General features: G+C 32.6%; 1 protein-coding gene across 6 annotated transcripts in view; it reads right to left on the bottom strand.

Moving 5' to 3' along the window:
* Positions 1–1,205: 1,205 nt before the first annotated feature.
* Cpsf6 (cleavage and polyadenylation specificity factor subunit 6) overlaps positions 1,206–17,002 on the bottom strand; it is a 75,086-nt gene continuing 59,289 nt past the window's right edge. For all 6 annotated transcript variants that reach the window (XM_069830554.1, XM_069830570.1, XM_069830560.1 and 3 more), the window contains one exon: positions 1,206–16,905. In XM_069830554.1, coding sequence (XP_069686655.1) covers positions 16,755–16,905 — 151 coding nt within the window. In that variant the 3' untranslated portion in view covers positions 1,206–16,754. The remainder of the gene's footprint in view (positions 16,906–17,002) is intronic.

Below are 17,002 nucleotides of genomic sequence, written 5' to 3'. Positions count from 1 at the left end.
TAACTGACATAATTGTACTGCTACCTTGTAAGTGTGCAGAACTGCAAAGTTTACCTCTCAAATTTGCATACATTTTAGCAGAATAATCAGACTGAAAGGTACTTCCATCAACTTTGTACGCAATGCAGTTTTTTCAGTATTCAATTTACAATATGTAAATTAACAGTTAGCACACAGACTGTTAAGCAGTTTTAAAGTAACGATGTTCTCACAACATTTCTTCCTAATAGAAACAAAATTTCTCAGACTATGCAAAAACAACTGACTCACCAATCATTCCTGTTTATAACAAATATTCCATGAATGGTGCGAAACTTCAACAAATCCGTTATTATAACTGAAAACTACATACAGCACATAGTGTTTTTGAGTTTTTGCCATATAACATGCATTCTCATCGTACCTATACATCTTATTACAAAGTCCTAACCAGAAATAATTTACATTGCTGCACGACTTTGTAAGACTCAGTTGTAAATATACAAGTCCCAGCCCAAGAGCATGGGTATGTGTAATGATAAAGCAGAAATTCTTGTCTTTGTTCCTAGTAAAAAACTGGAAACTTTTCGTACAATTGCGGTGGTTAAGGCCTCATGAGTTGCATCAGGCAACAGTATACATTATTCTGTTACCAACCCATAGGAAGCATACTATATTAGTACTTTTTAAAGATCATTATCAAGAGTAACCTTTCCAAGTTCACTTATAATTTCTCTTCTCCCTCCCATATCAGTGGTCAAATGCAGCAGATCTTAACTTTCCCCACCATAACAGAATTTAAGAAATGTTACATTTAAAATGTCACTTAACTGTACTAGTAAGATACAAAGCAGAAAAATGTATAATGAAAACATTCATATATAATCACACAACAATGTTCTTGACTAGGAGATATATTTGCGATTGTTTAAATTTAATTTGTCCAAAAAGTTGGGTAAGATTACGAATTTTTATGTGCTACAGCCTTGGTGGCTAACCCTTTTCTTTTCAAATATACTGGATAAATCTTGGCCTGAATACAGATATTTCATAAAAAAAAAGTTTATGAATCCAGACAATACTGGAATACATTTGAAGAGGAAACACTATTGAAATTTTTAACAACAGTTCTCATTTCCTGTATACACAGTAACATATTCCTACACAATTTTTACAATAAAATGTCGCACAACTTAACTTTAATTTATCATTCAAATCTATAAGAGTACAATTTTAATATATATTTAAATAAAACAGATCAATGCTAGAAAATTATATCTGCAGCTACATTACAGGAAATATTTTTTTCAAATATCACTTAAAGAAGATTTGATTAGATGACGTTTTGTTACACACCACATTTACCATCTGTATTACAATGATCCACATTCAACCAATTTTCAATCAATACTTTTCCCTTATCTAAGTGTTAATCTTGAAATTTAAAAGCAAATTAAATACTACTTGATTTACTGGTGAATCACAATTAAAAATTTCCCAAAAACAGAAATATAATCATACAGTACTTATGCATAAAAGGAAAGATTTAATTAAATATTGTACTAAATACCGCTTCAAAATATTAAGTGTATAATCCGCCACTCGACACAAACTGTGTGTCATAATGCTTAGTATCTAGTTTGACAGGAAGCATGCAGTCAATTATATGAAGGAACGCAGGGAACACTTACCAGATAAATGATTCCAAAAGATCATATATTACAATAAATTATATATATATATATATATATATATATATATATATATATATATATCAACTGCAAGATTCTCCAGCATCAATGGAATTGGTTATAGCAAGATGAGACTGAGGATTTGCCATGACAACACCTGATATTTGTTATATGTTATCAGCCAAGTGAGATTCGAACTCATGCACAAGTCCGACTTAATAACCACTAAACCACACCAATAGCTTATTATGCATTTATTAAAGAAGAAAAAGTTTTAAATCTTCTGGCACCGGAGTCCACACTTCCAGATTGCTTTCATTATTCTCTTAGAAGAAAGGTTATTATTTTGTTTCTTTCTTCTCTTTCCCTTGGTCGTATGGATAAAAATTAATATTTTGGAAAAATTTCATTGTTTAAATAATCAAGGAAATAAAAATCACTCGTCCAACCACATTATTTGCGAACATATCAGAGCAGATTCTGAATATGCATAAAAGACAAATTTTAACGAAAGTATTTTCTGTGTTAATTGCACAATAACACATAGCTGAAAAAACTATGTCATAAAAGAGCGTACATGTAATGAATGAAAGTATTTTATCTACCTTCATCATGCAAATACAGTAGCGTGCAAATTAATCTGAACACGACATATTTTTACATTTTCAGTCATTGTTGGCCTCACAGCTGCTCATACCGCTTTAATTGACATCTGTAGTACGTGTAATTCCATTGTTGAAGGTCTGTCATTATTTTTTTTATAATATGTGACATTTTGCCTGTTGTTTTGTACTTATAAGCATTTCAGTTGTGTTGAAGACTTAATACTGCAATCCTGTGTACATTCTGTCGTCTTCACAAATGGATACAACTCCACGAAAACGGTCTAAAATTATAACATTAGCAGAGCATTCTTCTATGACACAGAGGCAAATTGCTGCAGAATGTTACATGGGCTTGGCTACTGTTAATTCGATCATAAAACGATACAGGGAGACTGGATCCATCACACCCCAGAAAAAAGGAAACTGTGGCAGGAAAAGGAAGACTTCACCTGCAGATGATCGTTTGTCAGGAAAAGTAAATTAAATCCTAGACTAACTGCTGTCAACTTAACTCGCGAGTTAATGGCTACCACTGGGGCGAATATTCACGTCACAACAGTGTGGCGTAGGCTTTTGGAAGCTGGACGAAGGGCTCGTAAGCCTATTAAGAAGCAACTGCTAACTCCTGTTATGTGCAAAAAACGCTTAATGTGGGCAAAATTACATCAACACTGGACAGTGAATGATTGGAAGAATGTACTTTTTTCCGATGAGTCTCATTTCGAGGTCCACGGCTACCATGTTTCTTACGTACGGAAAGGATCCGAAAAAGTAACAGCAGCTCATCTCCAACAAGCACCCAAATACCCCCCTAAAGTAATGTTTTGGGGTTGTTCTACACATGAAGGGCTTGGAGCATTAATACCTATCAAGGGAATGATGAATTCTGACAAATATATTCACTTATTGGAAACCAGAATTGTACCCCAGCTGCAAAAATCATTTTCGGATGGCAGAGGTGTGTTCCAACAAGACCTGGCACCATGCCATACGTCTCGAAAAACTACAGAATTCTTCAACAAGAAGAATATTCCCCTGGCCAGGCAACTCACCCGACATCAATCCCACTGAGAACTTGTGGCCAATTTGCAAAAGAAGAATGCAAAAAATGGATTGTTCTACAAAGGAGAAGATGATTTCTGCCCTCATTGGTGTATGGTTTCGCGATGAAGAAATGAAGAATATTTGTGGGAAATTAGTGGAATCCATGCCAAATCGTCTCAGAGCTGTTATTAGGAACAAGGGAGGCCACATAGATTACTGAGGTATGTCTTAGATCCTTTTTTTATCCCGTTTGAGTGTTTTTGCATAAGTAATTACATTGTTCGGATTAATTTGCACGCTACTGTAAGTTGTATTCACATTCAACTAGCTGTTCAAATTTCAAGATTTTTAACAATATTTCACATAAAAGTTTCCCTGTTCGTTTAGTTAAAAACTAATACTCCAGAATGTAGCAAACTGAGTTTTCATGAATTTAAATTACGCATAACATTTAATAGATTAGAATATCCTACACTCAAAAGTTTCAATGTGTGATTTTCTTTACAAATTGGATACTGTAATCTTCAATATTCAATAATATAAAAAACAAAGAGGAGAAAAGGGGAATCAGTGAGTTATCTTATTTACTATTCATTCAGAGCCTCTTATTTACTATTCATTCAATCTCCCTAGGTCATAATTTTTCTCCTGTGTATACAATATAAGAATTCTGCTTTATTAAATATTTTAACATCCAAATAATGGAACAAAAATTATACTTTCATTTTCAAGAAAAATTCCCCATTTTTCTTTCCTCCCACACTAGTCTGCTGTATGATTCGCTATTTTACTTGGAAAGCCTACTCTGATAAAGACACATAAGAGTATTCCGTTAAATGAGTTTCCATGTTTAAAATTATCATATGAATTATTACCATTCTACTATTTCTGACGCCAGAAAATGGGCACTATGTACACTGCCAATCTGATTTTTACATTGTTTTTTTGTTACATTAAGTTACAGTACAAGAATGTGACTCAAAGTAAACTTCAAATAAAAGTCACCGCTGCAAAATGAAATACAGAAATCACAGATGTTTGACATGTGAAGTGCTTATTTAGGTATTTTTAGGTTCTTATTTTTTTATTTTCATGTACGCAAATAAAATTAAATCACGCGAATTATCATGTTTAAACTGTAATTTTTTTTTAAATATTACTGATAAATTATCAATAGAATTATTCTCTTCTGAAGCAGGTGTTCAGACATGAAATGTCCATAATGAAATGACGTATAATCAAAAACAACACAGAATTCGCAATGATTGTGTGTGTATGTGTGTGTGTATGTATGTATATATATACTAGGGATGTGTAAGTCAGCAAAAATGGATCCTTTGAAAACAGCTAAAATACAAAAAAAATTATATATGACCTATATCTTAAGAATTCATTGAAAGAATTAAATCCCTACATGGATGTTCTGAAATTTAAACATATTATATGTACAGTCTTAGAAAAAGGTTTTGTCGCACAGATGCTTTATAAGTTCCAGAAATGAGGCAGTGCACATGATCAGACATACAACGAAACAAAACTAATTTTATCACCTCAACTAGTCGTTCTCTTGCGAACCAGGTCGCTTGTCCTTCCTTCCTTTCTTTCTGAGACTTATAAGTATCTGTACGACAAAACATTTTTCTAAGAGTGTATATATATATCAGATTTAAAGCTATTTACATCGTAACCCAAGCAAAATGCAACTGTAAAATAAAAATAGCAAATCATGCATATTTCTTGAAGTGCGAACAAATAAACATGTAAGAATATTCAGAACAAATCATATTTACAAGTAATAAAACTAGACCAAATAATTATTTTAAAAAATTAATTATTTTGTAACATAAGTCATGAATGTAAGTTCAGTGATGTTCAAAGAATCATCTAAACAAAGCAAAGATGTTTTTAAAAATAAATTTTGCAATGCATGGTGAACAATGTCAAAGAATCTAACCAAGTAACTATAATAGAATATAACTTAAAATCATAGAAATACTTTCGGTATCATCAGCAGTCGTTTTCAGTTAATTTCCCTGCAATGAAACCGTAGGTTTTAACTGCAAATACGTACTATAAAGTATTTCTTTCAATTAAAAAGAAAAATAAAAGCCATGATTACATTCAAAGTAAATATGAAAACATTTTACAGTTTTGTTATTAATATTAGACATATTTTGCAGAATTCTTTCTGTAAATATCTATTTCCACATGCAATGGGTGTTCTACTTTTTTTAAAATGCACGTAAAGTGCAGCTATATATATGTAACATTAGAAATAAAGATGAACGCAATATTACAATATATAAACAATTATACTGTAGAACATCAAAGATACTGGGAGACAAGGGGTCGGTCTACTAGTACATGATTTTATCATTTTACCTACCATTTGAATAACAAACAAATTACACTGTTATGTATTTCATAATACAAATTATTTAGTCAAAATATAAAAATGTTTAAATTAAATTAGGTTAATTAAAAATATGGTAAACTATAATGCAACACTAAACTTACAAGCTACACATTTTTAAATTTCAAAGCTAATTGCTCCACAGAGAAGCAGGCATTGCATCAAGATCACATGAAGAGAGAACCTCAACACAAAAAATACAGTGGTGGTGGAAATTGGAATTTTTTCCATTCCTGGTAATGAAAAATGAAATCACGATGTTTCGATTCTAACTATCCACACAGGTCAAGAGTGAAATCACACGCATTTTTCATAACAGAGCTACTACCATCTGCAATAATCAAGCCGATCTTCTTTATGAAAAACAATACCTTCATACTCAATAGTCAAGATAAATTAATTGAAAAAAACCAATAAATGAACACAAAATGACAGAGACAAGTCCTTCCTTCCCTAAATACCTTATTCAGTATGTCAAGAGCATACTCGTATTTGAAAAATTCAAGGAAATTTCTTAAAAAAAAAAAATAAATAGAAGAACTACAGCATCAGAACTGTTTTTAAATCAGGTAACATACTTCATAAACAGCAATGAACAAACTCACAAACCATTCTCGTAAGGATGGTTCTACTTCTATTTTCCAATAGAATGCTGGCAGTCTCTTCCAGAAAAAGAAGATTGAATAAATATGACATGAATCTTTTTACCATAAAAAACATCTTATCACAAATATTCCCCTTGCTACAAAACACACATTTTTTAAAAGCAAAGACAGAGTAGGGTGCTAGTGGAATCCTAAATATACTTCTTTCAAGAGGAAACACAAATGACATTAAAATTAAAGTACGGAAGAACAGATCATATTTCAGAATATTTTCCACACTAGATCTAGATTTAACCATCCTTATTGGGGACTTCAATGAGCACTCCAAACTCTGGGGTTACAGAGATTGAAACGCTATTGGAGATGCAGTACACAAACTTCTCAACACAACTAACATGGTGCTCATTTTTAAGAAAACCAATAAACCAACCCATCTGCAAACCCTGATCTTTTGATAGTCTCGTGGTTAATGACACATCAATGCAAGTTTGGGAGGATCCTGGCAGTGGACATCAGTAACTATAGCCAGAATCATCTTACCAAAATGTCACAAAACAGACATTACACCAAAAATATCATGGAACATGTGTAAAGCGAAAAGACTGCCTTCACCAAAGCCTTAGCAAATGAGCTCGACTTAGCCAAAATAAACTTTTATAAACATCCTAGACAAAATCTTAAATATAAACAATATAATTTCAAGTTTTGCAGAAGAACATATGCCAAAAGAAAAACAACATTGTTATAAACATTTCTGGTAAAAATTTAGAATTAAAATTCTTGTAAAAAAAAAGTAGAGTAGTCTAAATCCGAACGTCATCACAGAATGGAGATGTGTTACTGCCAACCAAGCTACACTTCACGCAAAACAATCAAGTTTCAATAAATCTATATATCGAATCAAGTATAAGAAAACCATAAAAAAACTTAGATTCTTAAGAAAAGTACAGAACATACTCCTCCTACAAAACGTCCATTTACAGTCAATAAGACAAGTACAGAACAAACATACTGCTCCTACAAAACGTCCATTTACTGTCAATAAGACAATACTCAAATCTGATGATCAGAACGACCACAAATGCATTTCCTCCTAATACTCTACACACCAGAATAAATCTCCAAATGTCATAATGTATATAAAGTGAATGAAACTTTAATGTAGAATTTACAATTGCCTTATTAGATATAACAATCAGACATCTTAAGGCAAAGAAATCTACAGACGAAGGTAACATTTTTGCATCACACAGGTATAAAAGCCAGGAAAGCTATGTTGTCATTATTCAACAAAGTACGAAATTCTGATGTACCATCACAATGGGGAAATGCCACAAAATCCTTCTGACTTTACACATTAAAGATCAATATCGCTCATAAATATGAATGCTAAAACTACGGAAAGAATGATTAATAATGGACTCAAGTAAGTCTTAAAATACAATAAGTGGGCTTCAGACAACAACATTCTTTAGAACAATAAGTGGTTCCCAAACTTTTTAAAGTAGTGACTCACTTTTGGGCGAGACATTTGTTTGTGACCCACCACTACTGTATCAGCACTTAACCACACTCGAAAAATACATATCCCTGTAAAATGGAAAACAACGGTAATTTTACTCAAAACCTAATGTCCCAGTAACTGCAAGACGAGATATCAGAATATGCAAACCTATTGCAAAATTCTCGTTGGCTTCTTAGACAAGCCTACCTTGCTTTTATATATATATATTTGGAACACATAACAGCCAAAGATAAAATCGATGAATTTACAAGGCAACTTGATTCTGGTCGACATCACTCGACAAAAATAAATTTTATTCATTCCAGTGTATTCAATCAATCTCTAAGCTTGAAAGAGTTCAGAATCAAGGCTTGCACCTTCCTTATCATTGGAACAGTGAAAGCCACATCTGTAGACACCATGCTATACTCCACTTCAAAGACAGAAAACATTGTTAAGAGTTCGTGATTTAGTGCACTCTGACCATCGACTAACAGAGAGATGGCTATTGATCTAAATTTGATATTTTATACAGAGTGTAACTAAATTCAATACCCAAACTTTTAGGGATGATAGAAGAGACCAAAACAAACGTTTTTTGTTAAATGACCATGGGTGTGAAACTGATTATTGAATGACAAAACCAGAAACTCTACTATACTGTAAAGAATAAATATACTACCATTGTAAAGTTACTTATGACAGTCATGCTTGAAAACCATTTCAATTTGTAATCCTTTACAAAAACTGTTCAAAAGTGCGGCCTCCTGCTTCAATACAACTCTGCAAGAATGTGTCATTGCCTGTCGTACATGTTCAAAGACTCAGACATGTGCTGTAGAGAGTCAGCAACTGCAAGACCCGAGCGATGAACTCTTCCTCCGATTCAATTGGAGTCTTGTACACCAGGCTCTTCAAGTGCCCCCACACACATGGTCTCTTCTATCATTCCTATAAGTTTGGGTATTGAATTTAGTTACACCCTGTTTAGTTCAGACTACTTTAACGGAGGAATTGCAAATGAGTCATGTGTCTTTCAAATTCATTCCAAAATTGTTAATGGACGAATAGAAGCAAGAACAATTAAAAGTATCCTAAGAACTAATGACTTGGGTTAAAATGACCCAGACGTTAAATACAGTAATTATAGGTATGATCCAGAAACTAAAGAGCAGTCTGCCCAGGATTTCCACAACCAAAGAAAATGAGCCAAGGTCACTCGAAGGTGAAGACAATATTGTTTTCTTCCACATTTCTGGTATTGTGCATCATGAATATACCCAAAGGGGACAATCAACCACAATTACTACAAAAGTGTTTTGAGCCGAAGTGTGTATTCTGTCAATTAAAAAAACTGAAAATAACACCAAATAACACTAGTCTCGGAAAAATTTCCTTTTGAAGGTAAATAACTCCACTTTGTCCCTAAAATCCCTACCCTAAAAAAAAAAAAAAAACACGCCTAATGTAGGCTCTATTCCTGTCACAAAATACTTCCATCTAACAGTGTATCCAGTCCAAACCTTCCAGATTATGGCTACTCATCATTAGGGTTGCCAGATTTTCAGAATGTGAATAAGTGACAGTTCAACATTTAATACAGCAAAATATGAGGAATTTGTAAGAGAGCACAAGAGAAATCTGTAAGAGTCATTTCAGAGCATACACTAGAATGTTAAAACACAGTTTATAGGAAAAAGTTACCTTAGTCTTACACTATTAAAGCTGTCATTTCTATTATAAAATTTAGAAGGTACATTAATGTCTGGGATTCAAATTGGGAAGATGCAATTGTAAAGCTTGTATTCATACAAATACTAAATAAATGTTCCATGTTTCTAGTACCAACATGTCCTCTTTGTTTCATGGAGAAAAACTCACTCATTTTGGTTTGAAACACTTTTCGCGTCTTTACACATACTACATACAACCCAACTACTATTATATCAATAATCATGCATAGCTATTGCTTGGGAATAAAATTACTTTTAAATGAAATAGACACAGCTCGAGGTTTACATTTATATGCTTTTTTGTCATGTTTCTAAAGGCACTGGTGTTAATTAAAAAGTAAATGTTTATCATAATTCTACAATATCTGTACAAACAGTAAGGGAAAATAAAAAAGGGAAAAATGGAGAGGGGTAGGAAACCATTGCCCATCTATGACATAATGTCCGTAAATACGAAACTTCAGGTACCTCTATGGATTTTATAAAGAACAAGTTTTTCATGCCTCAAATACAGGACACCCCATACAATATGGGACACCTGGCAACCCTAATCATTATTCAGGACGAAGTTTGCACACTTAAAGCTCTCTTAATAGATTATTTTACGATGCTTTATCAATATCTTAGGTTATTTAGCGTCTGAATGAGATGTGCTCATATTGGGTTGAGGGAAAACCCCCGGAAAAAACCTCAACCAGGTAACTTGCCCTGACTAGGAATCGAACCCAGGCCACATGATTTCGCGGCCAGACACGCTAACCATTACTCCACAAGTGTGGACCATAATAAAAACAGAAAAAGTACAAACTCTCACCAAGTCTTCAGTTTTCTTGATTCCATCTTTCACTGTAAATGGCAACACTAGTCAGAGTACTTTCTCATACACTTTTAAACTGATGTAGGTTGAGGGTTTTTCCAGGGTTTTTCCTCAACCCAATTTGAGCAAATGCTGGGTAACTTTCGGTACTGGACCCCGGACTCATTTCACCAGCATTATCACCTTCAGCTCATTCAGATGCTAAATAACCAGAGATGTTGATACGGCGTCGTAAAATAACCTACTAAAAAAAAAACTAATGTATTATCCTACTTGATTTTACTAATGATAAACATTGACATTTCCACTATACTGTCTTTTCATACTCCAAATATACCTTGGAACCCACATGATCTCTGTTCTTTTATCTAATAAACCTGCTTTCTCTTGGCTATCTGTGGTCAGCATGAGCCAAGCAGATTAGCCCTTTGTATCGACCCCAACAGTAGGAACCACCCCAGGTTTCTTCATCTGAAGACGAAAACAAAGTCAATCTTTGAAATGTCGCGATCTCATTTTTCAACACCAGCATTCCTAAACTATCCACTATTGCTTTCTCTCCACTTACGAAAAACTACAGCAGATTGTACACACATGGCAATTACACGAGAAAACGAGGTAATTACTCAATTAACTATATAATCAGATCAGTGACATATTTTGGAACTGCAATATATCCATACTGAACTTAAAATAAAGGGAATAAAAATACTGCATTTAATTGTATTTTGTAATATCACCTAGACGATTTCGGTTAAATTCTTTATAATTACTTTTTCACTTGTTCACAAGCTGTTTGGGGAAGGGGGGAAGATAAATTAAAATGTAGAGAGAGAACTTTTTCTGCAAATCTTTAGTAAAAGAATGCCAACATATGCTATTATGTGAACACATCCCTTTTATATATATACTTCTCACTGTCAAAATTATTTTAAAATTATTCCTGCAGCAATACATCCTATGTGATTCCAGTATAACTGCCCTTCCACACTTCATGTATAAACATAACATGCAACTTATGTTCTATTCTTTCAATGATAATATCTCTAATGCTGGAAATCTGCTACAGCTAATTCCACAGCTATTTATATTATATTAGCTGCTCTGTATTCCTAACAGAACAAAAGAATTGCGTGTTACAGCTGTCAATATGTATATATCTGTTGATGAAGCTTAGTTTTCTTTGATTAGGACGATTTTCTTTTCGAAAACACAAGGTTCATCATCATAATGCCAAACAGAACAAAAATCATATACTTTCCAATTACATGTGATATTTTCTCTGCTCTTATGTAACACATTCTTAATTACTACTGAAAGATCTGTTCTAGTGCTTCTTTTGTTACTTTAGAATTTTTATGTGTCGACATTTGCATTTCCTTTGGTAATAGTATTACAAAATACTGTATTTACTCGTGTAATTTTATTAATTTTAAATATCTGGAATGAGTAGAATTATTGTATAAATGTTGTGATAATAGTGAAAGACGACATTCAACTTCCAATATAAAATGTATTCTTATTGTGGCAAGAAAAACATATGATTATTCAATTTTAAAACCTATGTTGTTACATTAGAAATCTGGCTGATTTTCAATGCAGAGCAATGGCTCTTTTCAAGAGATTTCAGTTTCACTGCAACAAATTTCAACAGAATCTACCTTGATGGTTATATAGATATTATAAAATCACGACACCTACAAATAAATTCATTTTGTATTATGTCAAGAGTACCACAAAATGACCACTAAATTGACAAGCCATTTAAAATCTGATAATGAGAATAATAATAATAAAAGTAACGAAGATATAAAGTTAACATTTATATTGAGAATGTTCTTTTTTTCATATATAATGGAGAGAGATCACTATGTGAAATTTCAATATTTTTCTGCTCATATCTGTTGCCTAATTCGTAATAAACTTTAACATTTGTATTTGAAAAACCACACGGAATAATAACAAAGAAACTACTTTTAAAGATAAAAATTACATGAGCAAGCACAGTATATGTAAGGTACAGAACATACAACATGTTACAAGCCTAATGTACCCATGAAATATGTTCTATGAAGTAAATATGATTTCATAAATGCTCATATCTCTAAAATGGTAAACCAATATCAATTACTGAAATACTAGTTACTGTATGAATATATGGGTAACAAGGTTATATAAACAGTGCCAGGACTTAGAAAAAGCATGATTAATTCTGAGTCAAGAGTAATCACTCTGAAAGTGCGAAATATTTCTGTAGACAGAAAGAGAATTAAGTAGATATAAATTAATGATTTTCAACATGTTATTCATCACCTCTTTTGCCATTTAAATTGTGTAAAGGTTTCAATGCGAATTATAATCCGATCTGACCTGAGACAAGATCTACGGTAATTATACATTTTGTTTTAGCAAAGAATAATAATTTTTGTAAATTATAATGCTAAACTAAAAATAGAGATCCTATAAAATATTAAACAAACAAGAATCATGAACTACTAATATTTTCTAGGAACACTTTCTTACTCTGGAAAAATGATCAAACTATGTATAACCAATTTGAAGATTTAGTACAATGATTGGCGAGAAAATCACTGAAATTGTAAGAATGTACAAACTGTAAATTTACATGAAAAATACAGAATTAGCGAGTACATTATCAATACTGAATTGACGTCAAATGTATGGCACATAACAGTGCCTTATAAATTATTCACTCTTTTGATTCAGAGAGAAATACTGAACATGCAAACCCATACTATGGATTCCTAAAGCACTACAAATAATTAGGAGAGAGAGTGAAAAAAAAACTACTCCCAAAAGCAAATGCAGGAGAGTGACACATTAAAACAATTTGTAGAGAATGCTACGAGTGATAGTGACTATCATTCACAGTAAAATATTGACCATCTTTAAGAGCATCTGCATTATTTTCACAAGTTAAATGTACAACTAAAAGCATTTTTATCGTACTGGAAAAGTTGTGTCCGGAAGCATGTTAAAAATGCTTGTGATGAAATCATGGTCGTAAATGACAGGAAAATATACAACAGCAGCTCCTAACATAAGATACGTAATATTTTACTTAAGAATTCACAATTAGTAAATTCTTCTCAAACCTTAAACTCTTTGTCAGTTTAAATCTACTTCAGTCTTGCCCTGAACTCTATTACAAATCTTTCGACCCAGGACAAGTAATAAATTAAATGAAATAAAATAAATAAAATACTCTATGTATATAATAGCTATGAATACAAACCTTATTTTGTAGTTAGAAAGATTATCATGTTTGAACATTCAATTAAAAATATGATGTTCTTTCAAGACGTTCACAATCATTATAAAATAATACCAAATAATGTAACATTATTTAATGAATACTGCTTTTTATGAGATTTTTATGCCACATTTTTATAATTTCATATCTGAGTAATGTGTTTTTTCAGCTTTATGCGTATAAAAATACAACTGGGAAGTTCTAGTTATTGTAAGCTGTTTATATAAAAGATTTTGTCATCAAAGTGACTATGTTTTGTAAACCTATCTAATGCAGCCCCTCGCGGTGGGGTAATGGAATGTAAGTTTAATTTTCATGTAGTCACTATATAAAATACTCAATGCTTACAGCCTTTCTAGACCAGGAAGAACAATGACCACAAGGAATTCAGTTTGTCTTTTTAAGGTACCATAAAATGTAAAATAAAAAGGACGTCTACAAAAATTATACATCCATAAACAAAAGTAATAACAATTACGAACTAACTCATAGGGTATGACACTAGGTGTTTATATTTTAATAAGTACAATGGTGTAAATACAAGCAAACACATTATTGATGCACTGAATTTATTAAGTGTCATTATATGAGAACTGTCCTGTGTAAAGACACTTTATTAGCAACAAAATTTGACATGAGAATTCCTATTTGTGTGGTCAAAAGCAGAATAGAGGAACTAAAATCCACCACATACTCTCACACACAACTTCGATAAATATGTACCCAATAACACAATAGAGAATGAACAATTAGAAAATGATTTCCCACAAATACTGATCATAACCTTCAATCTTCCAGTCTGTAGCATACTTTTACATTGCTGCCATTAGCATTGTCATTAATTCTGTGAATTTTATGGTTAAAATCCTATTTCATTCACAAGCTTTCCCTAACTGGAGGACTGATAAAATGTTCAGTTTCAAGGCTACACTGTAGAAAATTGTACTTTGATTATGCTGCCCACACAGGTCTATTGTATAGTTGTGAAATATGATGAATGGAGGGAAAAGGCATGGCTAACACTGTTTTGTGTAACAGACCAATAGTACTCACAGCATAATTCAAATCCCTCTGCAGAAAACGAAATAGGTCTTTGTAAAACAAATGTTCACAAATGTTATAATTCTGATGTGAAACCATTTTCACACTAAACAAGAAATATTTGCATAGAAGTACCTGTAGTATGCCCATTATGTTCAAGCATTTCGATTCACATTTAGAATCAGTCTCAAACATCAAATTCCTAGACATATGTCCAATTCATTCTCGTGCAGAAGACAGAAAATGTGGGAAAAGCTGGATTCATGAAGACAAAACTTAAAGGAATTTTGAGAGCAGCATCTAGTGAATGTACACAATGTCATATTTGAGAACAACCATTCTTCGTCTTGTACTTGCACATTAATATTTAATTTCAAATCATGTCAAATCCACACAAAATAGAAATGGGTACATTTAAACTAAACCAAACAATAGAACTTCAATCCACCAAACATCATTCTCTGAAAACTGTACTATGTGAAGAACATAAACAAATGAAGATGGGGAGATTAATTTGTTCAATAAAGCATATAGCAGCTAACAGATATAAAGAAGACAGTAAGATAAAAAATCCATTAAATCTTACAAGAATGCTGCCTTTATCCTATGTTTACTCTTTCTACGTACAACATTCTTGCTTGGCTGCAATCTGCCCATCCCCTTAATACATGATAAAAATGCAGTGGCTACATATTATATTGTGAATACATTTAGCAAAAAAATTACTCTGCATTACACTTAAAATTATAATGTAGATTTTCTTCAATACAATCTTCTCTTGTTTCATATCTTGATGAATCCAATCCTCTTGCTTTACAATCTTCCCTGATAATCTTCAGTGCTGACTTCATCACAAGCAGTTTTGGTGTAACTTAATATCTAGTAAGTTCTATTTCTCTCAACATATGTATTCCACATTTCACTACCTGACATTTATACCTAACAAATAACACATCTCGTCACAATGTGTTTTTTAGTCAAGATTAATTTCAATGGTACATTCATTTGCTTTTCATGTTTTATATTTCATGTTACCCCTTTTCGTTAGAAGAAGCCAGTTATTTGACTTGAATCAAGGATAAAATACACTCAGATTACTCAAGTTATAACTATCACAACAGAATAAAAAAGTAGAAATCTCGAAAGCAAACTGTGGGCAATGACAAATTTTCCAATATTCCTGTAAGATGTATTACTCAATTTTGCAGGAACTGAATTAAAAGATGAACATGATGGTAAACATCAGTATTCATCAATACTGTAACACATTCAGTGGTTGATCACATTAAGTTTGCTTTTACAGTACTTGCCGAAAAATGGACGAGGGAAGGAGAAAAGGCAGTAAATTTTCATTTGTCAGTTCATATAAAAGTGTCACAAATTGCATAATTTATCAAGATTAAGTATAATCTTGTTCTTTGTATACTATATCTTTATGCCAACTTAACACAGCCCAAATGAATGCACCACTGTACTGTGAACTGTAATAACAAAAAATCGATCAATATGAAATGAGTATCATGGTAGACCACTCATTTTTTTTTTTTTTTTTTTTGCACAATCCACTGCAGAAAACTGAATGAAAATTTTCAAGTTCAATGCATTCTGCTAACTTCGCAAAATCCAAACATTTCCTTGTTGTGGGGGAAATTACTTCAGACTGAGATGGAAGAATCAGGGAAGCCATTAACAGAAAGAGAAAGAGACACATACAACAAATACACGATCACTGAATGTTCTTCTTACTTCAGAGGGATATTTAGTGATAAAAGAGAAAAGAATGGAGAATGACTTGTGTAATTCGAAACACTGTCAAATTATATCTTAAATTTTCATACTCACTTAATCTATACCTGTAAAATACCATAAGATGGTCAAAGAAATGATTACATTCAAATTCACACATCTGAAGATACAATTCCAGGATGGAACAATGTGTGAACACAAATTTGAATAACCTGTCAGACTGAGATGAGGACATCTTGCACACATACATGTTGCCTGCCTCTCTTTCTCTGTTTCCCTTCATTAGCAAGCAATGAATGCAATTAGTGACGTGAACTGCGGTGAGAGGACTCCCTTTCCTCTCTGCGTTCCCGCTCCCTGTCTCTTTCACGCTCCCGCTCAGGGTCCCGTCTACTGGTCTCTCGTTCTCGGTCTCTCTCACGTTCCCGTTCTCGATACCTGTCATCATAATACCTGGAACAATGAAAAAATAATATTTAGCAGTAATATACTACACATGTACATCAGCTAACTAAATGTGTTCAAGTGACATATTCTGTGAATGTGAAAC

The sequence above is a fragment of the Periplaneta americana genome, chromosome 1, assembly GCF_040183065.1.
Source record: "Periplaneta americana isolate PAMFEO1 chromosome 1, P.americana_PAMFEO1_priV1, whole genome shotgun sequence".
Classification (NCBI taxonomy): Eukaryota; Metazoa; Arthropoda; class Insecta; order Blattodea; family Blattidae; genus Periplaneta; species Periplaneta americana.
This window is presented reverse-complemented; position numbering and strand designations above follow the sequence as displayed.